Source organism: Paroedura picta, chromosome 17 (assembly GCF_049243985.1).
Source record: "Paroedura picta isolate Pp20150507F chromosome 17, Ppicta_v3.0, whole genome shotgun sequence".
NCBI lineage: Eukaryota > Metazoa > Chordata > Lepidosauria > Squamata > Gekkonidae > Paroedura > Paroedura picta.
Genome location: NC_135385.1, coordinates 3,165,869 through 3,190,972, shown reverse-complemented (window position 1 = coordinate 3,190,972; position 25,104 = coordinate 3,165,869). Strand labels below are relative to the sequence as shown.

The window sequence follows — 25,104 nt, the reverse complement described above, 5'->3', positions numbered from 1 at the left end:
AGAAAGCATTGTGCATCTATGATTTTTCGCACAGGCATTGCAACGGAGAAGTATGATTAAAAAAAAAAATTAGCGGGTATCGCGGGACCTTTAAAACATGGAGAGAGGATTTCGTTGCCTGGATTAATTGACAGGCAGAAGCGTGACGCATATAAGGCGCATTGCTCTCTTCGCCATTTCCAGATGCGGAGGGTAAGACATGTGAAAAGAAGGCAGACAAGTGTGAGACAGTTGAAGAGGGGCTGGGAGGTATGATAAAATTTAGCGCTTTGCCATACAGCTGGCCTAACGCTATTTTTGCTGATGTGTGGAAATTGCCCTGGAATCCTCAGCTAAATTTCCTCAGCAAAGTAAACAGATTACTTCTTACCACAAAGAGGAGATGTTTCACATCAGATTAAACACTGTATTGGCCCATGTCGGAATGTATTAGACAATGCTTACACCTCTATCCTCCTTATGATTCCCTGTGTTTTATCTTCAAATCTTGATTGGGTGCATTTTACATTGGACTGAAATGGCCTATGGCCGTTCAATAAATTGAATGCTGAATACTGTATTGACGACAACCACTTCAAAATCAAATGGCAGCTGGTACAGAAATGTGTCACTTGAATTTTGAATTTAAAAGGATAAAATAATAAGTAACAGAATAATAAAATAGGATAAAAATAACAAAACAGGGTAAAATAAATGAATAAAAATCAAACAACACTGAATGCTTTGTTCCTGGTCACTAATATTAACAAACTAGGGGCAAAGCCTGTTGCAGCCAGGAATGCAGTGGGCACTAGCCCCCCTTCCCTGCCCTGGGCAGGACAGCTGAGCCCCCCTCCCCGCGGCTCCCCAAAGGGCCTTTTCGGGGGGGGGGGGAAGCTGGCAGGGATCCTGTACCTCCCTGCGTCGCCCTAGGCAGCCCTGCCCTGACATGGCCACGGTCTGAGCTGTTCAAAATGGTGGGATGAGCCCCTGGAACAGATCCTGGCCCTGGCAGAGCCAAAACAGTTCCTCGGGGGCCTGAAAACGGGAACTCTTCCGCCAGGCTTTTGGTTGGGACCAGTGAAATCATGACCACCCATGGGATCCCTCCATATTTGTAAGACGCCCCAGACTGTATTCTAGCTACAGAAAAACTAAATGCCCTCTATGACTGGGACTGCTGGTTGCAGGTATTCTTGCTCATTTTGTCTTAATTGCTTTTCATTTTTAACTTTTAATTAATTGTTTTAACTTATTATATGCTATGGAATATTGGTGTACATCTCCCTGAGCGAGCTTGCTGGGAGGGCGGCACAGAAGTTAAATTAATAAATAAAAATCAATAAAGGCATTCAAAGTAAAACCCAAAAGTGCCCTTAACAAACCAGGGCATCAGAACCAGGCAATGTAACAACAGGGCCTCTTTAGCAAGGATCTTGGGGTGGGGGTGGTGGCAAAACCTGCTTATTTGACCAAATTTATCTCATGCCTATTTTCAACTGCATTAAATGGACCTTAACGATTTCCAAAGAACTCATCACCCAGCCCTTGGAGGAGGAGGCGAGAGGAATGTGGGGACTGGCCTTCAGAGACCATCTCACCACCAACACAAACCAGAGGCCCCACACTGAAAGGTCCTTAGAATTTGCTACAAATTGGGCAAATCCCTTTCAGCCTCTCTTTGAATCTAGGTCAGGTTTGAGCGGAGGAAGGGGTGGGGCTTGCACCCAGCCACCCAAAAGCCCTGGGGGCGGGGGTGGGGAGGCAAGCTGGAAACATTCAGCGATACCCTGATATTCCCCACCTGCATGGAGGGGCTCCGACAGGGACCTCCCAGCACAGGAGCCCTTTACTCAGAAATAGGGACCATTTGCCAGGGACCAGACCAGACCATCAGTCTCCCTCAGGGCAGGGCGGGGGTGTCGCCTCCGATGGGCAGTGGTTGTCCAGAGTTTCAGGCTGAGGCCTTTCCCATCCCCCGTTGCCCGATACAAGAACTGGAGAGGTCCAAGAGGGAACCTGGGCCCTTCTTCATGCCAAGAAAATGCTACTCTCAAATAAAAAAGCTCTGGATACTTTCCACCAGGGATATAGTTACCGTATATACTCGCATATAAGCCGACACGCATATAACCCGAGACACCGAATATCCCCCCCAAAAATGAAAATTTATTGACTCGCATATAAGCCGAGAGTGGTGTTTCTGTAGTGGCTTTTTCTCCTTTCCTCCCCTCACGCCTCCCGTTTTGAGCCGGATTTTCCCCCCTTTTCTTCCCACCTTCCTCCTCCCTCTTTCCCTCTGAAGAGTCTTGCCTTTTGATATGCAATCCTGTTCTGCTTCCCCTCCCTTCCCATGCCTTCCTCTAGGGAAATGTCTTCCTGCTGCTCTCTGCTCAGAGGGCTTGGAGTCAGAAACAGACTAGTCAGAAAAGGGGCCAAACTCCAAAGAGACACTAGAGACCTCCTGACATGACATCACAAATACCTCATCTGTGATTAATTGAGAAGAAAAAAACCTCTTACTGGCTTTTAGGGAGATCCTTAAACAGACTAAACGTCAGAAAAGGGCCAGAGACACTGCATATCTACTGACATGACATAACAAAGACCTCACCTGTGTTTAATTGAGAAGAAAAAAACCTCTTATTGGCTTTTGGGGCGATCTTTAAACAGACTAAAAGTAAGAAAACGACCACAGACACTGGATACCTACTGACATGACAGCACAACGACCTCACCTGTGTTTCATTGAGAAGATAAAAACCTCTTACTGGCTTTTGGGGCGGTCTTTAAACAGACTAAAAGACAGACAAGGGCCAGAGACGCTGGAGACCTAGCAAGATGACATCACAAAGACCTCATCTGTGTTTAACTGAGAAGAAAAAAACCTCTTACTGTCTTTTGAGGCAATCCTTAAACAGTCTAGGAGACAGAAAAGGGAACAAACTACAGAGAGAAACTGGAGAACTTGTAAGATGACATCACAAAGAGCTCACCTGTGTTCCCTTGATAAGAAAAAAACCTCTTACTGTCTTTTGGGGCGATCTTTAAACAGTATAAAATTCATAAAAGGGCCAGAGACACTGGATGCCTTCTTACATGACATCACAAATACCTCATCTGTGTTTAATTGAGAAGAAACAAACCTCTTATTGGCTTATGGAGCGATCTTTAACAGACTAAAAGTAAGAAAAGGGGCCAAACTCCAGAGAGACACAGAAGACCTACTGAGATGACATCACAAAGACCTCATCTGTGTTTAATTGAGAAGATAAAAACCTCTTACTGGCTTTTGAGGCGATATTTAAACAGTCTAGGAGTCAGAAACGGGACCAAACTCCAGAGAGACACTAGAGACCTCCTGACATGACATCGCAAAGAGCTCACCTGTGTTTAATTGAGAAGAAAAAAACCTCTAAAATTAAGAAAACGAAAGGTCCTTAGAATTTGCTACAAATTGGGCAAATCCCTTTCAGCCTCTCTTTGAATCTAGGTCAGGTTTGAGCGGAGGAAGGGGTGGGGCTTGCACCCAGCCACCCAAAAGCCCTGGGGGCGGGGGTGGGGAGGCAAGCTGGAAACATTCAGCGATACCCTGATATTCCCCACCTGCATGGAGGGGCTCCGACAGGGACCTCCCAGCACAGGAGCCCTTTACTCAGAAATAGGGACCATTTGCCAGGGACCAGACCAGACCATCAGTCTCCCTCAGGGCAGGGCGGGGGTGTCGCCTCCGATGGGCAGTGGTTGTCCAGAGTTTCAGGCTGAGGCCTTTCCCATCCCCCGTTGCCCGATACAAGAACTGGAGAGGTCCAAGAGGGAACCTGGGCCCTTCTTCATGCCAAGAAAATGCTACTCTCAAATAAAAAAGCTCTGGATACTTTCCACCAGGGATATAGTTACCGTATATACTCGCATATAAGCCGACACGCATATAACCCGAGACACCGAATATCCCCCCCAAAAATGAAAATTTATTGACTCGCATATAAGCCGAGAGTGGTGTTTCTGTAGTGGCTTTTTCTCCTTTCCTCCCCTCACGCCTCCCGTTTTGAGCCGGATTTTCCCCCCTTTTCTTCCCACCTTCCTCCTCCCTCTTTCCCTCTGAAGAGTCTTGCCTTTTGATATGCAATCCTGTTCTGCTTCCCCTCCCTTCCCATGCCTTCCTCTAGGGAAATGTCTTCCTGCTGCTCTCTGCTCAGAGGGCTTGGAGTCAGAAACAGACTAGTCAGAAAAGGGGCCAAACTCCAAAGAGACACTAGAGACCTCCTGACATGACATCACAAATACCTCATCTGTGATTAATTGAGAAGAAAAAAACCTCTTACTGGCTTTTAGGGAGATCCTTAAACAGACTAAACGTCAGAAAAGGGCCAGAGACACTGCATATCTACTGACATGACATAACAAAGACCTCACCTGTGTTTAATTGAGAAGAAAAAAACCTCTTATTGGCTTTTGGGGCGATCTTTAAACAGACTAAAAGTAAGAAAACGACCACAGACACTGGATACCTACTGACATGACAGCACAACGACCTCACCTGTGTTTCATTGAGAAGATAAAAACCTCTTACTGGCTTTTGGGGCGGTCTTTAAACAGACTAAAAGACAGACAAGGGCCAGAGACGCTGGAGACCTAGCAAGATGACATCACAAAGACCTCATCTGTGTTTAACTGAGAAGAAAAAAACCTCTTACTGTCTTTTGAGGCAATCCTTAAACAGTCTAGGAGACAGAAAAGGGAACAAACTACAGAGAGAAACTGGAGAACTTGTAAGATGACATCACAAAGAGCTCACCTGTGTTCCCTTGATAAGAAAAAAACCTCTTACTGTCTTTTGGGGCGATCTTTAAACAGTATAAAATTCATAAAAGGGCCAGAGACACTGGATGCCTTCTTACATGACATCACAAATACCTCATCTGTGTTTAATTGAGAAGAAACAAACCTCTTATTGGCTTATGGAGCGATCTTTAACAGACTAAAAGTAAGAAAAGGGGCCAAACTCCAGAGAGACACAGAAGACCTACTGAGATGACATCACAAAGACCTCATCTGTGTTTAATTGAGAAGATAAAAACCTCTTACTGGCTTTTGAGGCGATATTTAAACAGTCTAGGAGTCAGAAACGGGACCAAACTCCAGAGAGACACTAGAGACCTCCTGACATGACATCGCAAAGAGCTCACCTGTGTTTAATTGAGAAGAAAAAAACCTCTAAAATTAAGAAAACGGGCCAAACTCCAGAGTGACAGAAGAAGAAAAAACCCTTACTAGCTTTCGGGGTGATCTCTAAACAAACTGTCAGAAAATGGGCAAAACTCCAGAAAGACACTGGAGACCTGCTGACATGACATCACAAAGACCTCACCTGTGTTTAATTGAGAAGAAAAAAACCTCTTACTGTCTTTTGAGGCGATCTTTAAACGGACTAAAAGTAAGAAAAGGGCCAGAGACACTAGATACCTACTGACATGACATCACAAAGACCTCACCTGTGTTTAATTGAGAAGAAAAAAACCTCTTGCTGTCTTTTGAGGCGATCCTTAAACAGTCTAGGAGTCAGAAAAGGGGCCAAACTACAGAGAGAAACTGGAGAACTTCTGAGATGACATCACAAAGAGCTTACCTGTGTTGCCTTGACAGGAAAAAAAGTATTATTGGCTTTTGGGGCGATCTTTAAACAGTCTAAAATTCATAAAAGGGCCAAAGACACTGGATGCCTACTGACATGACATCACAAAGACCTCATCTGTGTTTAATTGAGAAGACAAAAACCTCTTACTGACTTTTGGGGCGATCTTTAAACAGACTAAAAGTTAGAAAAGGGACAGAGACACTGGATGCCTATTGACATGACATCACAAAGACCTCACCTGTCTATAATTGAGAAGAAAAAAACCTCTTACTGGCTTATGGGGCGATCTTTAACAGACTAAAATTAAGAAAACGGGCCAAACTCCAGAGTGACAGAAGAAGAAAAAACCCTTACTGGCTTTCGGGGTGATCTCTAAACAAACTGTCAGAAAATGGGCAAAACTCCAGAAAGACACTGGAGACCTGCTGACATGACATCACAAAGACCTCACCTGTGTTTAATTGAGAAGAAAAAAACCTCTTACTGTCTTTTGAGGCGATCTTTAAACGGACTAAAAGTAAGAAAAGGGCCAGAGACACTAGATACCTACTGACATGACATCACAAAGACCTCACCTGTGTTTAATTGAGAAGAAAAAAACCTCTTGCTGTCTTTTGAGGCGATCCTTAAACAGTCTAGGAGTCAGAAAAGGGGCCAAACTACAGAGAGAAACTGGAGAACTTCTGAGATGACATCACAAAGAGCTTACCTGTGTTGCCTTGACAGGAAAAAAAGTATTATTGGCTTTTGGGGCGATCTTTAAACAGTCTAAAATTCATAAAAGGGTCAGAGACACTGGATGCCTACTGACATGATATCACAAAGACCTCATCTGTGTTTAATTGAGAAGAAAAAAACCTCTTACTGGATTTTGGGGCGATCTTTAAACAGACTCAAAGTAAGAAAAGGGCCAGAGACACTGGATACCTATTGACATGACATCACAACGACCTCACCTGTGTTTTACTGAGAAGATAAAAAACTCTTACTGGCTTTTGGGGGGATCTTTAAACAGACTAAAAGTCAGAAAAGGGCCAGAGACACTGGACACCTAGCAACATAACAAAGACTCTGTCACCTGTGTTTAATTGAGAAGAAAAAAAGCTCTTACTGGCTTTCGGGGCGATCTTCAACAGACTAAAAGTAAGAAAAGGGGCCAAACTGCAGAAAGACACTAGGGACCTCCTGAGATGACATCACAAAGTTCTCATCTGTGTTGCCTTGACAAGAAAACAACCTCTTACTGGGTTTTGTGGCTATCTTTAACAGACTAAAAGTAAGAAAAGGGGCCAAACTCCAGAGAGACACTGGAGACCTACTGACATGACATCACAAAGAGCTCACACCTGTGTTGCCTTGACAGTAAAAAAAACTTCTTACTGGCTTTTGGGGGGATCCTTGAACAGCCTAGGAGTCAAAAAGAGGGCCAAACTCCAGAGAGACACTGGAGACCTACTGACATGACATCACAAAGAGCTCACCTCTGTATAACTGAGAAGACAAAAACCTCTTACTGGCTTTTGGGGCGATCTTTAAACAGTCTAAAATTCGTAAAAGGGCCAGAGACACTGGATACCTACTGACAAGAACAAGAAGAAGAAGAGTTGGTTCTTATATGCCGCTTTTCCCTACCCGAAGGAAGCCCAAAGCAGCTTACAGTCTCCTTCCCATTCCTCTCCCCAAACTGACATCCTGTGGGGAGGGTGAGGCTGAGAGAGCCCTGATATTGCTGCCCGGTCAGAGTAGTTTTATCAGTGCCGTGGCGAGCCCAAGGTCACCCCGCTGGTTTCATGTGGGGGAGCGCAGAATCGAACCTGGCATGCCAGATTAGAAGTCCGCACTCCTAACCACTACACCAAACTGGCTCTCAGTGACATCACAAAGACCTCACCTGTGTTTAATTGTCAAGGAAAAAACCTCTTACTGGCTTTGAGGCGATCCTTAAACAGTCTAGGAGTCAGAAAGGGGGCCAAACTCCAGAGAGACACTAGAGACCTACTGACATGACATCACAAAGAGCTCACCTGTGTTTAATAGAAAAGAAAAAAATGCTTACTGGCTTTTGAGGCGATACTTAAACAGTCTAGGAGTCATAAAAGGGCCAGAGACACTGGATGCCTACTGACATGACATCACAAAGACCTCACCTGTGTTTAATTGAGAAGAAAAAAAACTCTTACTGTCTTTTGAGGCGATCCTTAAACAGTCTAGGAGTCAGTAAAGGGGCCAAACTACAGAGAGACACTGGAGACATACTGAGATAACATCACAAAGAGCTCACCTGTGTTGCATTGACAGGAAAAAAAATCTTACTGGCTTTTGAGGCGATCTTTAAAGACTAGAGAATGAAGCTGGCTACGTTTGGTGCCGCTCTCAAGTAGTATAATTTTAAGTTCTATTTTGTGATCTGTTTTAAATTGTATTACATTGAATGACCGTATTATTTTGGACTTTTATGTATTGACTTCATACAACTTGGTCTGAAGGATTGTAATAAAGTTTGATTGATTGAGTGCTGAGAATGAAGCCGAAGACAAAGCCGCCTCCTGGAGTGAACCGGGATCTAGGTTTCTTGTCTCATTACCACTGCTGATTCTCCCTGCCTCTTACCCTAATGTGTATCACACCTAATTCTATCATTCATCTGCTGTCCAGTATTGAGGACTGATAGACTCATGTTCTAGCTGTATCTGAAGTAGTTTACAGTGACTCCCAAAAGCTTGTAACCTGACAACTTCTGTCAGATTCAACACTTTCACTACTGAACTTTTGCTCTTTTCTACTATATATACTTATCAAACACTAGTCAACAGTCCATTAGACTAATGGCCATTCCATGTATTACCCCAAAACGTTATATGTAAACCACCCTGAGCCGTATGGAAGGGCGGTATAAAAAGTTAAGAAAATAGATAGTATCATCTCCAGCTGATCTTTAATGGAACAAAATAAGGCATTCCTCCAGAAAGAACTTAAAAAAACACATTGAAGACTCTTGTGGAAGACACGGCACTCCATTGTGTAATACATGAGTGTAATGTATTTTTGCATGTTATCAGTTTGAAGAACTTTTTCCCAACAGGAGTCTTAAGAGTGCTGCTGTAATTCGAAAAGGATCCAGACCCACAAGGATGTGCTGATCACTTAAGCAGCGGCCACCCTTCTCCAGAGGAGTACAACTCTGGTGGCTGTGCTGAAATTCCCCAAGTTCTATTTTGATGTTTTGCAGGTGACTCCGTTGCAGAGCCGAAAGTGTGTCCTTGGGGGCTTCCCCCCAAATGCAGGGGTGATGGACAGGCCAGGTTCAGCCTCTCCCTAATAGCTTGTCAATGAGAGCTGATGGAATGTTTTTTGACTTGACATTCCCCACAATACTTTACAGAGCCAGTGGCCTATTTATATATATAAAAATTGCTTGGTAAGAGTATAAGGAATCAACCACTGAAGAAAAATTGTGAAAACAGAGTATATCTAGAAACCGTTTTGGTTGTTCCTTAAAAGAATTATTGACATATAAAATTTATTGTACCAATTGGCTTGGAAAGGTTCTGTTTTTCTCAGCTAAGGGTTAGCTGCAAAGCAGTTGGAGGCTTAGACACTGAGGTCCAAGAGGGGCATTGTACAAATTGATCAATACTTTTTAAGAGTGATTTAAAAAAATACAATCCCTCCTTTGCAAGGGCGTTTTTCAAAATCCCCAACAGATTACTGTTCTTGCTCTTCAGTGACTGTATCTTTACACTCCCGTGTAGCAAAATAGAGATTTTTTCCCCTTTTGGATAACTGGGTTTTGTTGGGTTTCCTGGTGGTCCACTGTCACCTGCTGCCCCCTTGAGCCTTCACAGAATCAGCCTCTCTGTCAGAGGGCTATCCAGCCTCTGTTCATGGCCCCCACCAAATCTCAGGGAATCTCCCTACCTAGAGTTTGCAACCAGTGCTCTTGGGCGACTATCACACACCACCACACAACAGCTCGGGGCCTGTGAGAGATTGACAACTTTTATTTCAGCGTGAGTTTATTTGTGGTGGCACTCTATGTGGTTCTCTTCTAGGGGAGATTGGAAGTCAGGCAATCATTAAAACAGAAGCAAATTAAAATATGTATATATTTCTGCTTAATTTTACTTTCCAGTCCGGGGATTACCAACCAGGGTGCCGGGGAATCTTGGGGTCACACAAGAGCTTCAGCAGAGTTACACGACCTTTCCCAGAAGTTGGTATGGCCACTGACATCCATAGATGTCACTGGAGCGCATTTCCCCTGTTGCTCTACAGGCCACAGTGGAAATGATAAATGATCAATTGCTCAATCGATCAGATGGCTCCTGCATTTTACTTCCGTGCCTCCTTCTCTGAAGGGGCGTGTCCCTACTTCTAGGGTTCCCTGAAGCCTGAAAAAGAGTTCAGGGGTTCTTCCAAGGTCAAAAGGTTGACCAACACTGCTCCAATCCCCAGCTTGCTTTAGTACATCGTACTGCAACCTTTCCCTCGTGGATCGCCCTTCCTTCACTTCACCCTCACAACTTACTCCACTGGGCACCCCAAACCCTCCTCCAGTGAGACAGATGCCCAGTATGGCTAGTGATTACACCACACTTGAAAAAAGGAGATTTGAGCCCGTCCTCCCCCAGCTCTGCACCAAGGCTGAAGTGGGTGGACGGTCTTCCCAACCCCAGCCGAGACAAAGATTAGCCAGGCATCGAGCCCTAATTGCCTCCAGTTCTAATTCCCACCCCATTCACAGACATACCTCCCTCATCTATGGGGCTCCCTAGCCAATCTTCATGACACATAGGGACACCACAGGGCACACCATAGATCGACCTGGAGAACTCCCCGAATTACACATCCAGACTACAAAGATCTGTTCCCCCGGAGAGAATGGCTGCTCCGGAGTGTGGCCTGGAGAGCGCTGGAGGTCTCTGTCCTCTGCAAGCTCCACCCTCTACAAATCTCCATGAGTTTCTCAGCCTGGGACTGGTGACCCTACCCCAAAACCGCCCACACCAGGTGTTCCATCCTTCTCCACAAATAACTACATGCCTAATATCCAACCAGTTTCATGCCAGCCCAGGATCCTATTTTGCCATTGCAGCTAACAGCCAGAGAGAGAGACAAAGAGAGAGACAGAGAGACAGAGACAGGGGGACACAGAGACAGAGACAAACAGAGAGAGAAAGAGACACAGAGACAGAGACAGAGTTAGCAATGACAAGTTGGCTAATCTTTCTGAACGTCAACCAGGTTGTTGCTCAAATTTTTGTGTGTTGCTTTCCCAGTGAACTGCCTGCTGTGAGGCGATCACAAATTCTAAGGGGAGTTGGTGCCACACGCAAACATTTGTGGCTACGCAAGGGTGTTTGCGATCCGACTGGTTCTCGAGGAGCGCTCGTTCCCTGAGAGATTTTGAACCATTCACCACACGTTCCAAACAAATAAAGAAACTTTATTACTTACTTTGAAATACTACATGCACTTATAGGGCAGAGGGGGGTGGGGAATCAAAACTCTTAAAACATTTTTAATAGGAAAGGCAGCAAATTGGAAAGGCCGCAAAGGATAACAGAGACAAATATTCTGGAAAAAGCACTTACAAAAATACATTGCACAAAGTCCTATTTCCCCCCTCCCTCCCTCCCTCCTTTTTTTTTTTTTGCTCTTTAAAAATAAGTTAGTCAATGAAGTTAGAGTTATTCAAAATAGCCCCCACCCTCTCAGCTCCCCAATTTAGATTTCTACAGACCTATCAGTATATTTATATATTTTATATCTTTAACCTACAGTATATGAAACGCCTGTACATATTTAGCAAATCCTCCACAGGCCGTTGGCTCTATCTCTAGCTTAACCTTAACTCAATAAATCTCTAGCTTAACTCCAGAGGTAACTTTTTAAAAAATAAATAAATATTTGAGGGCTTTTTGTCTATCTCGGCAAACCATATAGCCCCATTAGCCACAGGGATATAATTTAAGTTGGGATTTTCTATACTTATATACATATATAACGGGGGGGGGGGGGGGATTGTCCTAGCAGGTAAAACGTAGCCGCATTTACTCGGGAAGCCTCCCGTGCACACGGAAACGGTACAGGCAGGTGAATTCTGGATTTCCCCAGTTGGAAAGCACTTTTAATTCGACAATCCGGAACGCCTTGTCCACCACCTCCTACAAGACAGGAAAAGGCACAGCCTCGCTTACTTTTGGAAATGTTAAGGTTGTTGGCCACAGATGTATTTATTTATTATATTTATATGCCACCCTCCCCGGAGGCTCAGGGCGGTTTGCATGAAACGTAGAAATGATCCAGAACATGTAAATCACCATAACATTAATGCTAATAACTGATAATTGCAAACAATGCAAAAACAGTGTAATAGTGCAAACAGGTCCAGAGTGCACTGATGGAGTTCTGGGAGGGAGGGAGAAAGCAGGGGCCCTTCATTCGCTGTTGGTTATGCCTGGTCTCAACCAAATGCCTGGCGGAACAGCTCCCTTTTGCAGGCCCTGCGGAAGGGTTTTAGATCCGTCAGGGCCCTGATCTCCTCCGGGAGCTCATTCCAGCAGGTGGGGGCCAGGACAGAGAAAGCTCTGGCCCTGGTTGAGGCCAGGCGGGCTTCTTTAGGGCCAGGGACCATTAGCCGGTTGGTGGTGGTGGAGCGTAAAGCTCTTTGAGGGGCATAAGCAGGGAGGCAGTCCCTCAGGTACACTGCATACCCTTGCAATGTGCTGAAAACCCATCTCGACGGGAGAATCCAATGGAAATTTAAATTTAAATCATATTTGCATAGCCAGAATAAGCAGCATGTTCAATTGTTTTGTGACACTGAGATGGCCTTCTCCACTGGGACACATTGTGATCTTTATGCACACGGGTGCGGAAAGAGCGAGACCACAAAGACAAAACGGAGACTGAGAGAGAACCCAAGTGCCTCTGGCAACTGCATTTCCTAGCGAGGTCGACCTACCATAACTGGGAACATCTGTAATGCTTCTTCATCCTGATCATACACGTACTGTCCTAGCAGGACGCCTTCTTCGTCGTATTCATCCGCAAGGCCCTGCATGGCGAGGAGGAGCGGGGAATCAAGCCCGGATTCCCGGATTAGAAGCCTGTGCTCCTAACCGCAGCACCAAGCTGGCTGAACGAACCAAAACCCTCTGAATCACCGTTAGCTGCCATTCAACCTGAGCAAAAGCATCTCTCTTGGCTGCTGGTGACACTCACGTATACGGCAAATTCTTTTGGCGCACTGTCAATGTTTCCTTTGGGCGAAAGCGATTTCGGAATATGCTCCAGTGTGAAAACCATCGGAAGGACATCCATGGAGAGCCGGATCGCCAAATGCCCCTCCGATCCTTTAAACGCCCAGCAGTTTCCCGGGTAGACCTCAGGCTGAATGGATGGGGAGAGGGGGGTTAATACTGCTGTCGGACGCTCAGTAACAGAGAAAGCTCTGGGTCAGGCACACAGGTGGGGTAATGGCACACCTGACAGCATTTTGCCCTGTGAAAACTAACGCTTTGGCTACGAAGGACCTGCCGGCATACGGTGGCCTTTTGGGAACAAATCGTTCAAGACGTGTGAGGTGGTGATTCAAAAGCAGCCTCAAGCAGAGCGACTGGCAATGGCATCATCACCCAGAATATTTTTTTTCTCCTCTCTGGGACTTGAGAGGGATGGAAATTGCCTGGTCCAGTCCTGGCCCATCTGCGGAAACCGGCCCCCTCTAGAGCGGTTCTGAGCGGCCCTTCTGGCCCTTGTTCCTTGGGACGCCCACCCAACGGCTGCCTTTCCCTGCCGAGCCTGCCAGAGAGAGGGTCGGCCCGCAAATCGAACCCAGCGATCAATACGGCGGCTTCCGCTTGAATTACCTGAATCACCGCACGAGGAGACTGGGAGAAGTACCAAAGGGGGAACCCGAAAAGGCTGATGACTGCTGTTTGGGTATTGTAGGTCTCAGAGCAGCGGGTGCTGAGAATGCTACCACCTGGGGGAGACAAGGCAGGGGTCACGTCCCACGCCACTCACAGGACACATCACCAGAAACCCTTTGGGTGATTCAGCCTGCCAGAAGCTGCTGAGCCCTACATTACACGGACTCGGCTACTGGAAACCACCCCCGGGTCCCGCCTGCATTTTCGGGGATTGTTCAGACAAGCATGCCCGGTCACCCTCTTGTGGCGTCCTTCACGGAGCTGCCCTGCCTAGGAGGAACAGTGCAGTTTTGGGGGCCAATGCTCTGATCCTGCCACAGGGAGAGATGGAAGCGCGTTGGCCAACTCCTAACCGAGATCTGAGCGTGTGGCTTTCTGCACGCCAAAGCTCAGCACCTCCCCACTTGAACCAGAGACCCGCCCACATTATTGGTGCCCGAGGGGAGGCCTGGCTTAGCGCAACAATCCCTTATGGCCCTGCAGCTCCCGAATTTGGCGGCACCTGCTCTCTTATTTCTCCGAGGCGTGAGAACCCGAGAGCTACTCCGGCTAGCCCAGCCAGACATTAAAACGTTCGTGTTGGTTAGGTTTTGAAGCATTGAGCCTCTGAGAAAAGCTCTCCCCCCTCCCCACGGCAGTTCTCACCTGCAGACTCCAGTGCAAAGTCTGCCATCCCGATCTTGTCCTCTGAATTAAGCTTCAGGGCATTGTCCACAATCGTGTGTGCTTGCTGCAAAGGGGGGGGGAGGGAAGAAACCAGGAGCTGGAGAAGCCGGAGGGACTCGTTCGCCTTTCCTTTCCCAAGTGGGCTGAGACTCCTACGGGGTCCACGGACTGCCAGCTGCCCCCATATCTCTTCCATCCTTCCTTCCTTCCTTCCTTCCTTCCTTCCTTCCTTCCTTCCTTCCTTCCTTCCTTCCTTCCTTCCTTCCTTCCTTCCTTCCTTCCTTCCTTCCCTCCCTCCCCCTCCCTCCCTCCCTCCCTCCCTCCCTTCCTTCCTTCCACCCCATTCAACCATCCCTCCATCCCTCCATCCACCCACCCACCCATTTCTTGGATTTATATCCAGCCTCTCACGACTTTTGTCGCCTCGAGGCAGCTAACAATTAAAACCACAACTATTTCCCCATAACCCCCCCCCCCTTAAAACCCCAGCAATACACACAGAAACCCACCAGGTGGCGGAACTAACTGTCACCCCACATAATTTACTATCAGCATTGGTTGTGCTGTATTACAGAGATGCTCAGCCAAGGTGGGACCCCTGATCAAACTCTAGTCAACCCCCTCCTGCCCTCAGCCAGATGCCCGGCGGAAGAGGTCCGTCTTGCAGGCCCTGCGGAACTTAGACAGCTCCGTCAGGGCCCTTAACTCTTCCGGGAGATCGTTCTACCAGGCAGGGGCCAAGGCTGAAATCGCCCATACAGCAAAGGGCCCTGCAGGGGGCTTTTCCACAATCGTTCTGGCCCCCGACCCAAGCTTGCTTCGGCCAATCCTTAGCAGGCATCTCAGCCTTCAGGGCCGGCTTTTTCGGGAGGAATGGTTAGCACAGCCGTCCCTTGTCTTATGATTAGCCGAGCGCCAACATTAAACATTACGCTCGCGCTCTTGTAAGGCCAACAGTGACTCCCCCCTCCCCCCGAGCAAGAAACCGCCGATCCTCTCCATGTACCTCCTCGGTCACTCCGGCCTCGTTCATGATGACCGTCACCAGCTCCGGCGGGGGCCGGGTGTTCATCTCGGTTATGTGGGAATTGACTCTCCGCATGATTCTCTGCTCCAAGTTGCGCAGCAGCATCTGCACGGTGCTCTTGCTGGCAAATTCCTAGTGAATTGAGAATTTAGTGAGCCAACAAAGCCGCAAAACAGAACATCGCAGGGGCCGTGAGCCCCTGGAAGGCTCTGCCTTTGCTGGAATAACTCTTTGCATTGAGGAGCAACACAGAGTCCAAGGCACAGTGACACAATCTCTCAGCCTAAATGCCAGATTGCCAAGCCACAGAAATTTGGACCTGCCACACAATGAGACGACCCTCAGTCTCCTGTGTGGGGACTGTTTGGTGCCTGACGGGAGCTTGAATTCTCTCTCTCTTTCTCTCTCTGCACAACAGGGGCAGGATGCCAATGGGGGGGGGGGAGCCCTCCTTGAGCTCCTCCCTGGTGGCTGTTAATTATAATCCAGGCTTTGCCAAAGGACAATTAAGGGAACATAAGGTTATGTGGGGGGGGGAGGTAATTCAGAGCAACCTCTCCGCTGGACATACGGAGTCCCCCAGTAAGACTCTTGCAATGGGAATGGATCTTATTTCCGCTGGGGCCTCTTCCGACTTTGCCAGTTAAGCCAGAAGGAAACCCAGATTATGTACAATCCACCTCCCTTTGGCGTCCAGTGTGTTAGCGGAATGTTTCCACCTGGGATCTAGGCCACGGAAAAGCTGCTCGGGCTTTTCAAACCTGAAAACGGCGGTGCTGAGCATGGGGCCATGTCATCCAAGCGACCGGCTCTGCCCTGTGGGGCTGGCCAGGTTACCCCCAAGGTCGCCTGGCGAAATTCCTAGCCGAGAAAGGGTTCATAAACGCAGAACCGTCGGCGCTATGACGTGACTGCCTCAATCGGCCAAAGGAGTAGGAAAAAGCCTTCCCAGTGCTCCAAGATGTCTCCTGTTCCAAGGAACCTGTAAGTGCCATGCAGAGAAGCCATGCACTGGGTAGAAGATTCCCAGGGTGCATCATGCCGGGGAGCAAAAGAGCACTGGCCTGGCTTTTGGAGCTCAGCATCATGTCCCCTAAAGCGCGCATGCCTTTGCATGCGCCACCGTGTGCCAAATGCAAGCTTTAAAGAGGCAGGCGGGCACTGGGAAGAAAGCCGTCATGCTCCTTTTTCACTGAGGGACCCCTGGTTTTGGAGCATGCTGAGGGCCGCAGCCACACTTACATCAGTCAGCCGGCTGAGAGCGTTCTCCATGGCCAGAATGCGGTCCATGTGATCCTCCAAAATACCTTCAAAGTCAGGCTTCGAAAGGAAGAGGAAAAGCCAATTTTCGTTACATTGACCCTGAGGCTGGAGTGGACCCCCCCCTCCCTGGACATCTTCTGCATTTCAACACCGATGTTAAAATGCCCCCCCTCCCAAGTCTTCCCCTACCCCAGGGAAGCCTCTCTCGACCAGAGGAGGCTTTTGGTTTGGAGACAAGCCCAACAAAAGACAAAGATGTTTCCCCCAACCCATTCTCAGGAGAACCTCCTGCCCCTTCAGCACAACCCATCTGTGGCCAGAATTTGGCGGGACCAAAAGAGTTGCTTGAGGAAGGAGGGTCTCTCCACACCCCTCCCCGCCCGGGCTCCAAGAGTGGGGGGCTGCTTTTTTGGGAGACACTGAGAGGTGTCCTGGGGGCACAGAAAGAGACCACCTGACAGGAACCTGGGCTGGGCTTGGGGGGGGGGGCTATGCACCATCCCTTTAGTTAGGAGTGCAGCTCTAATGTGCCGTCTCCCACTGCTGGCCGAACGGATCCGTAACGGATCGTTTCGATCGCGGATGACAAAAGAATATCCTTGGCCAAGTCCCCCACGGCAAGAGGGAAATGCTTTCCGCTTTCCGCCCACACAGAGGGCCCTTCCCCAAGGATACGATCACGGCCCACTGCCCAGAGACGAACAGCAGTTCCCAATCACCTTCACGCTGGGTGTGGGATTTACGGGTTCTCGCAGGAGTTCGTTCACCACGTTCTGGAGCGTTGTCACCAATTCGTTTTTGTCGTTCAGCTGATCCTGAAAGTTCTGAAGGCGGTGGAGGATCCGGCCGTATTCCCCGTTGAGATTCTGAAACTTCTCCGTGAGGAGGGCCATTCTCTTCTCTAGATCGGCCATGCGATTTGAGTCAAAGGGTACGGTGGGTGGCTAAGACAGTGGGGAAAGGAAGAAAGGCCCAGATTTAGCCCCGTTACTCCCAGATGGCCACTGTAGGCTCTAGGCCTTCTCTGTGTAGCCAGTATGGCATTGTGGTTAAGAGCGATAGCTTCTAACCTGGGGGGCTGGGTTTGATTCCCCGCTCCTCCGCATGCAACCAGCTGGGTGACCTTGGGCTAGTCACAGCCCTGACAGGGCTGATCTCCCAGAACAGTCTTAGCAGAGCTCTCTCAGCTCCACCTGCCTCCCAGGGTGTTTGTTGTGGGGAAAAGAAGAGGAGGCAATTGTAAGATGCTTTGAGACTCCTTTGGGCAGTGAAAAGCGGGGTATAGAAAGCAATACTCCCCCCCCCCCTTTATGCAAGGACACCCCAAAAAGCAGCTTACCTGGGCAAGACGAGCAGCATTGGGCAAATTCTGAATTGGTTCTGGGAACTTCACGGAAGAGTCCCAGCGGCAAGAGTTCAGGATTGTTGACAGATTGAGCACAGGCAGGAATGAAAGGAAAGCTTCGGAGCCCCAAAACCATAAACCTGAAGCAAGAATATTAAAAAAGAAAAACAGGGAGGGGAGAAATTATCTCGGCCAAAGCTGTATTTTAAAAACTTAAGTTCAACAAATAGCATTTGTTTGTATCTAGTCGCCCCTTGAGTCTGAACCTGTGTCCAAGAGGGTTACAGTCAGCTGGCCCCCTTGGAAATGAGATCTAAGAATTCCCGTCTTAATTTCGGGGCTGCGGGGAAGCTACATGGGTTTGTCGGGGTCAGGGCTGATCAAAATACCTCTGTCCCCCAAACTGGAGGAACCTTCCGATGACTCTGATACGGCAAAGGGCGCCGAACAGAACTAGTCAGGTCGTGGGGGTTGTAGGAATGCCATTTTTGAGCATGGAATCGAATTCCGGAGCCAGCCGGAAGCACTGGATGAGCCGTGAAATGTGAGGTCGTGCAGGTATAGATCAAAGGCACAGCTGATTGACAGTCCAGATTTGCAGCTCAGACGCACAATCCTATAAAAGTGCCCATCGCACATCGTAGTGGCCTCACGGGATGTCCTCCCCCCAGACAAGCCCCTTTCCTGGAGGCAGTAAACACAGGCAGCAGTGGAGGAGGCCTGGGTCAGCCGTTCACCCGAATAAAACAGGCCGCCTCAACCAGGAAGCTCCCTCGGCCCAGGCTGACGATGCGTTTCCTCTTACCTATCAGCAGGAACACAGGAATGAGGTACAAGACCATCTTGAACAGCTTTGGAAGGCATCTGGAAAAGAAAGGCAGGGCCTTCACTCCAAAGCCAGCCAGAGCACTCAGGTTACTCGGGAGAAGGAGATGGTTTGCCCGCTGCGAGATCCAGACGCCTCATTACAGCCACCATCCACCTCCCAAGTGTATCACGCTTCCACGGAGGTACTAGTGAGCCTGGCCCTCTGCAGCCGGCTCGGTGGACTCCCTGCTTGCTAGTGGGACCAGACCGCTTCCGAAGCCCAGGGCTCTAAAGGGTGCTCCGTGATTGACTGGCTGGCCTACAAGCCGGCTTCCGGAGCGCGGGAATCAAATACTTGCTAGCAAGTGTTTACCAACCTGGTCAGAATAAATACATTCAGCAAAGAGATCACAGTGACAAGTTGGTACCAGCCGGTCCCAAGCCACCAAATGATGCCAGAAATGGCCTTCCCTGGGAAAAGAAAGGAGACAAGGGAATCAACTGGGGACTTCAAGCGGAGTTGCTTCGGACAAGGGAATCAACTGGGGACTTCAAGCAGAGTTGCTTCGGACAGTCGTTTTCAAACTTTCGACCCTAAGGGAACTTTCCCACCTCTCCATCCTTGCCAAGGAAACTCAATGCAGCTCGGACAATTCCGGGGACCGTTCAAGAATGCCCACGTGACTGCTGGACCTCATTTTCTCCCACATGCTCCCAAAAGGCACTCTAGGCCAGTGGTCCCCAACCTGCGGGCTGCGGCCCGGTACCGGGCCGCGAAGGCCATGGCGCCGGGCCGCGGCTCCCTCTCCCCGCCCCCCCCCGCAGTAAAAAACGTCCCAGGCCGCAAGCTTGCGGCCTGGGAAGCTTCTTACTGCAGGAGGGCGGGGAGAGGGAATCAGGGCTGGCCGCGCCCATGCGGGTGCGGCCCGATGCGCGGGCGCGGCCCACGGGCGCAGCCCTCAGAAAGGTTGGGGACCACTGCTCTAGGCCACAGCTAAGACTGCTGCAGGGAACAATCCATAATGGTGGCTGGGTTTTTGAAGAAAGCTCATCTGCTGCTCTGGAGCTTTTCTCTGGAGGGAAAAGGCAAGCTTCTCTGGGAACAAAGTTTGAAAACCACTGGCTTACGGGGCAGATCGAGCACAAAGCAACGCCTTAGGACACATGTCTGTGAAGGAATGCTGGCCAATGGCAACAGACATGCAGCCTCAAAACAAAATGAAATGAGCAAATGAAAAAAAAAAAACAGCTTGTAATAATGTTGCGCTATAACGTTGTAATAACGTTGCGCTGTTCCGGATTAGCGGCATGCAAATCGATAGATAAATCTACAAACACAAATCATGCAGCAAGGAATTTAGTAAAGCGGCAGCTGGGGATTTGACAACAGCACACGAATCACGCGCTCTGAAGGGGCACACGCAAACTGTTACGCATTGCGCTGATGGGAACCCTAGCGACGAGAGACAGAGAGAGAACAAAGTAAGAGGCCCAAAGCTTACATGGCATTACGGGGAGGGAGTCCTCCCAATCTCCGGGAGCTGTCCCCTTGCTTTTGCCACTAGGCAATCCTGCCCCTCAAACACCGGAAGGAGCCTAGTTATATAACGTACGCGGTGTTATTAGAGAGTCTGACACGCAGAAACATCCCCACAAGACTTTAAGCATTCAGCAAAAGAAGGAGGAGGAGGAAGCACAAATTAATGAACAGGGGAGGGGGGGGAGCCTGAAGGTCGCTCCAAACGGAAACACATTTCCCACGCGACAAGCACTTCCGAGCCGGGTGAAAGTGGTGCATCCCGTTCTCACGCTTTTGGCTTTCTTCTTGAGGAAGTGGCCAAGCGTTTAGGACTTGGCAGGGCCAGGCAGGCAAGATTAACCGGTCAGGAGCCGTCCGACTGGCAGGATCAGCCTGCCGCAGGAGAACTGGGAGGAAGGCGGCTGTGCCTCTCCTGTTCCAGCAGAGGAATAGTAACAGGAAGGGCTGGGGACGGCCCGGAGGAAAGGGGAAGGCAGAGGATCCCCCCTAACCATCTGATTCCCTTAACAGGAGTGGTCTGCCCAGTGGAATTGGGGAGACATGCCTGCCGTGTGATCTCGGTCCAGGAGCGTGCTTCACCTCTCACAATTGCATCTGAAGAAGTGAGCAGTGACGCACAAAAGGTCGCGCTCTACCACAAATGTTAATTTTTACAGAACTACCGGGTTCTCTCTCTTCTCACAACTGTAGCGAGCATAAAAAGGAGCTCTGTGGAAGGAGGGTAAGATATATATATTTCCCCTGCTATTGGCCTGGCAGTCGACTGTCCCCTTCCCTCCACTGTCCTGGCCAGCTGTGCCAAAGGGTCCCACCGGCCCTTCACGGGGAGTGCTTTCCGTGCAGGGAATGAACGGCATCCTCAGAGCTCCCTGTTCATATTCCTCCAGGGCTCCCTGCGGCTGGAGACGCCAATCTGCCCTCGGAAGCAAGAAACGGCATGCAGAAAAACCCAACGGCACCAGGCAGAGACAGAGTCAGTAGTAACCTGGAGACACAACAGCCAACCACAGGAGGGACAGGACCTTCTTGGAGGCAAGCCATCCTGCCGTCCCCGTGCTCTGCAACGCGTACAGCAGTGGTCCCCAACCTGTGGGCCGCGAAGGCCATGGCGCCGGGCCACGGCTCCCTCTCCTCGCCCCCCCCACAGTAAAAAACTTCCCAGGCCGCAAGCTTGCGGCCCGGGAAGCTTCTTACTGCGGGAGGGCGGGGAGAGGGAATCAGGGCCAGGCCGCGCATCGCGCATGTGCGGCCCGTGCGGGCGCAGCCCGATGCGTGGGCGCGGCCGGTCCGTGCAGCCGCGGCCCAATGCCCTGCCGATCCCCAGCCTCGGAAAGGTTGGGGACCACTGGCGTACAGCATAAAGGAACCCAGGGTGACACAAAGGAAGAAGGGCGTCGAACACGGCCAGCAGGGCTGGCCATCAAAGCCAGCGAGATGTGGATTTCACAAGCATTTCTCGCTCTCTTTCTCTCTCCCGCACCTGCACATTCACACGGATCACTGGCGTAATAAGAAATGAAGAAGCGGGGATATTACAGAGAAAGGACTTCGCAATTCAGCAGGGCTCAGGAGTCGGGAGAGGTCTGTTAACATGATTTTTTCCAAGGGTTCAGAGAGGACACGCCAAGTGCCGGAGGAACCCTACCGCTAACTAGCGTCTCGTCTCCCGGCGATCACCCCTTCTCGGACGCACCAGGACGGGAAATCTGAGGTCAGTTTCTCAAGGACCCTCCACAGAATTATTTCAAGAAGGGCTTTAAGGCCCACCTCAAAGCGACAGCATCGTGGAGATGGCGGGAGAGGGGAAATGAGCCCGAGGAGAGATCTAGAGTTCAGGGTTTATGGTTGACTTCGCTTCCGGAGGAGTTCGGCTGCATCCGCGCCCCTTTCCTCTCCCCCTGCCCCTAAAAGCGGCACTTTGGGGGTAGAATCTCACCAAAGCTCCTTTCAGCAAGATCGGAAGTGGCTCGTGCTCACGTCAAGTTCAGAACAAACCGAAAACAGGATGATTAGTCTTGTGGATGCTTTCCTTAAGGCTTTAGATCATTTGTAAACCCAACGTGGAAGTTTTGATGTTAAGTGTTTACATCTTTCTTCCATTTAGATCCATTTCTGAGAGATACTAAATATAAAAGAGAATTTGGAGATTCAAGAATATATGTCTTAAATCAAAGGGATAGATGTTTGGTATATGTTCTGTAATAATTTGCTATTTTGATGTGAAATATGTATGTTGATGATTGCTGAAGACTATTTTTGATAGCAATCTTTGTAGAAATCCGCTTTAAAGAAACACAACGTAATACTGATAAAGGTAGAATTTATATATATATATATATATATATATATATATATATATATATATATATATATATATATATATATATATATATATATATATATTAAAATTGTTATAATTATTTTATTTTATAATTTTTATATACTAAGGGTTTGCATGAAGATATGAAAACGAGATTGTACTCTGGAATCTGTCCTGCTTATATTGTTTTCGCCCTCACCAGCTTCAAAACTGCTTCTTTCCGCCTATGCCTCTTCGGCTGACGGTGTGTCTCTGCTTCTACCCAGTGAATACACGGCAGAGTGCTGTAGGCATGACCCCAACCCTCAAGGGAGCATCCTTGCCCATTTCTAAACCCCCAATGCATGTCCGTCCCCTCTGGTAGCACCCTGGACTACCTTGGCCACCTCCTGTCCCAATACCAAGGGCCGACCCAGCTTAGCTGGAGATCTGATGAGAACCATCCAAGACCATCCAACCTATGCTCTGCCTTTTTGTTTTCCTAACTGGAAAATCACACAGGTGGGGAGAGGGATGCCATGGGCCCCTCAATGGCCAAGGAATCTAGAGGCATCTTAAATCACAGCTTTTCATCTCTGTGCTGCGCATGCCTCTGAGGGAAAGCCTGTACTGCAGGAAATGCAGGAACGCGGCAGCTTTGACACCCCGACAAGCCCAGCCCATTCCTAAAGTGCTTCCCCCGTTTAGATCACCGGAGAGCCCTCGCCAGCCCGGTCCCGAATGGCTTGGGGAGCGTTGCCTGGCAACGGATCTGCATCTTCATCACTCCACTGTCATCTCTCCCTGCCAACAAAGAATCCTCTGGCCTCTTCCCGAAGACAGGAGGGGTGGATGTAGATCTACTGCTGCCATGGCAGGGGCCGGTTCTACGCTTCCCGGGAAGACTCTATTTGTGTGAATTACATTTTGCATCAGCTGCTGTCATCTGAACACGCATAAACACGAGGGAAGGTGCCTCCCGCTGAGTCAAACCGTCAGGCCAACAAGGTCGGGAGGCTCTGCTCAGATCAGCATTATTTTAAGTTCTGTTTTATGGTCAGTTTCAAATTGTGTTATATTAAAAGACCACATTCTTTTGCTCTTTTGTGTATTAACTTCACACAACTTGGTCGGAACGACTGCAACAAAGTTTGATTGATTGATACTCATGTTGGCCATAGTTTTCCACGGATTTGGCCAGGGGTCTTCCGCATCCTCTCCTCTATGATCCTTTCAAACTGGAGAGACCGGGGATCGAACTTGGGAGTAGGGGTGTGCGCTTCGGCTCGGTTCGGCCACCTTGGCGATCGCCGAAGCCTGAAGCGGCACGCAGGATACCAATCTGGTGCGCCACCCCCCCTCCTCTCTGCACTGCTGGCTGCCTTGGGCTTTGGTGATCGCCAAGCTGGCCGAACCGAGCCGAAGCGCGCATCCCTGCTTGTAACCTTCTGTGAGGCTCTTCCACTGAGCCATGGCCTCTCCTGGAGGACCCTTGCGTGCCATGTGCAATGATGCCAAATGATGGGGGGGGGCAGAGGTGCTAAGTCCTGAGACGATTTCAGCCTGACCTCCTTTGCAAGGAAGCTTGGGAAGCAAAACTGGAAATATGAGCGATCAACGAGGGAGAGGTTTGTGCAGGAAATCAGAGAAATCAAAACGCACACACAAGAGAGAGAGAGAGATAGAGAGAGAGAGAGAGAGAGAGAGAGAGAGAGAGAGAGGACATGTCAACCTGTGTACGAAAAGATGTGCCAAATGGTCCTTGCGACCCCTTTAGACCGTGAGGAGCGCATGTTGGCTGCTGTGTGCACCTCAAGCTGTTTCTTCCCCTTACAGTCATCACCTGTTGGTTACGGTAACAATCCTTTATTCCAAGACAAGTCATTGTCACGGATCCGCAACAGATAGAGACGCACTGTGAGCACGTTCCGGAGAAGGGTGGCCCAAGCATCATTTCAGAAAGGTGGCGGCCATGAGCATGTGAGGTCGGCGGGGGTACAAAACCGCTAAAAGTCTGGATAGTTATCTATTGACTGCAGCCAGGGGGCCCAGGCTTGCCTGGTAGACAAGGGATGCTTGCCATTGGAGAAACCAGCACCCAAGTCCTTGGAGATCTCTCATCACAAAGATTAGCCAGGGTCCGCCCTGCTTAGCTTCCGAGAGCCAGGTCAGGGCTAAAAGTTTGGAAGAAGCCCCTCACTGGGGCGCTACAGAAGCAGTCTCCCTACTGTGGGAGGAGAGGGGGGCTTCGCCACTTGTCAACCAAGCCAGGGAGCACTCAGCAACTCAGAGGGGCGGTGGGGCAAGGCTGAGATGGAGTCTGTGCTGGACTGGACCACAGGCAAGACACACTGTGGCCCTCACTGGCCCTGTGTTGTGCGATAAGCCGAAAACTTCAGCAGACTGATTTATAGGTCATCGCACTCTCTGGAAACTGGGCTAGGTGTATAACAAGCGCAGACTAATTTATTTGAATTTGCAAAGGGCCGATTCTCTGTGGCAGGAGGAGTAAGGACGGGAGTGGGATGCATGCGCGCGCCACTGCGAGATGTCACCTCCAGCCTCGAGAAAGCCACAGACTGTCACGGCAACGCCCAGAAGTC

At 49.2% G+C, this 25,104-nt stretch overlaps 1 protein-coding gene across 5 annotated transcripts in view; it reads right to left on the bottom strand.

Annotated features, from left to right (window-relative positions):
* Positions 1–11,042: 11,042 nt before the first annotated feature.
* LOC143826967 (SUN domain-containing protein 1-like) overlaps positions 11,043–25,104 on the bottom strand; it is a 32,498-nt gene continuing 18,436 nt past the window's right edge. For 3 of the 5 annotated variants that reach the window (XM_077316032.1, XM_077316029.1, XM_077316031.1), the window contains 12 exons: positions 24,234–24,344; positions 19,040–19,133; positions 18,661–18,719; positions 17,850–17,995; positions 17,230–17,454; positions 16,490–16,567; positions 15,227–15,379; positions 14,200–14,284; positions 13,492–13,607; positions 12,845–13,012; positions 12,585–12,677; positions 11,043–11,784 (listed from right to left, as the gene is read on the bottom strand). In XM_077316032.1, the coding sequence (XP_077172147.1) occupies positions 11,671–11,784; positions 12,585–12,677; positions 12,845–13,012; positions 13,492–13,607; positions 14,200–14,284; positions 15,227–15,379; positions 16,490–16,567; positions 17,230–17,454; positions 17,850–17,995; positions 18,661–18,719; positions 19,040–19,133; positions 24,234–24,344 (1,442 nt within the window). In that variant the 3' untranslated portion in view covers positions 11,043–11,670. The remainder of the gene's footprint in view (positions 11,785–12,584; positions 12,678–12,844; positions 13,013–13,491; positions 13,608–14,199; positions 14,285–15,226; positions 15,380–16,489; positions 16,568–17,229; positions 17,455–17,849; positions 17,996–18,660; positions 18,720–19,039; positions 19,134–24,233; positions 24,345–25,104) is intronic. The other 2 variants (XM_077316030.1, XM_077316033.1) reach the window with 1 other exon arrangement.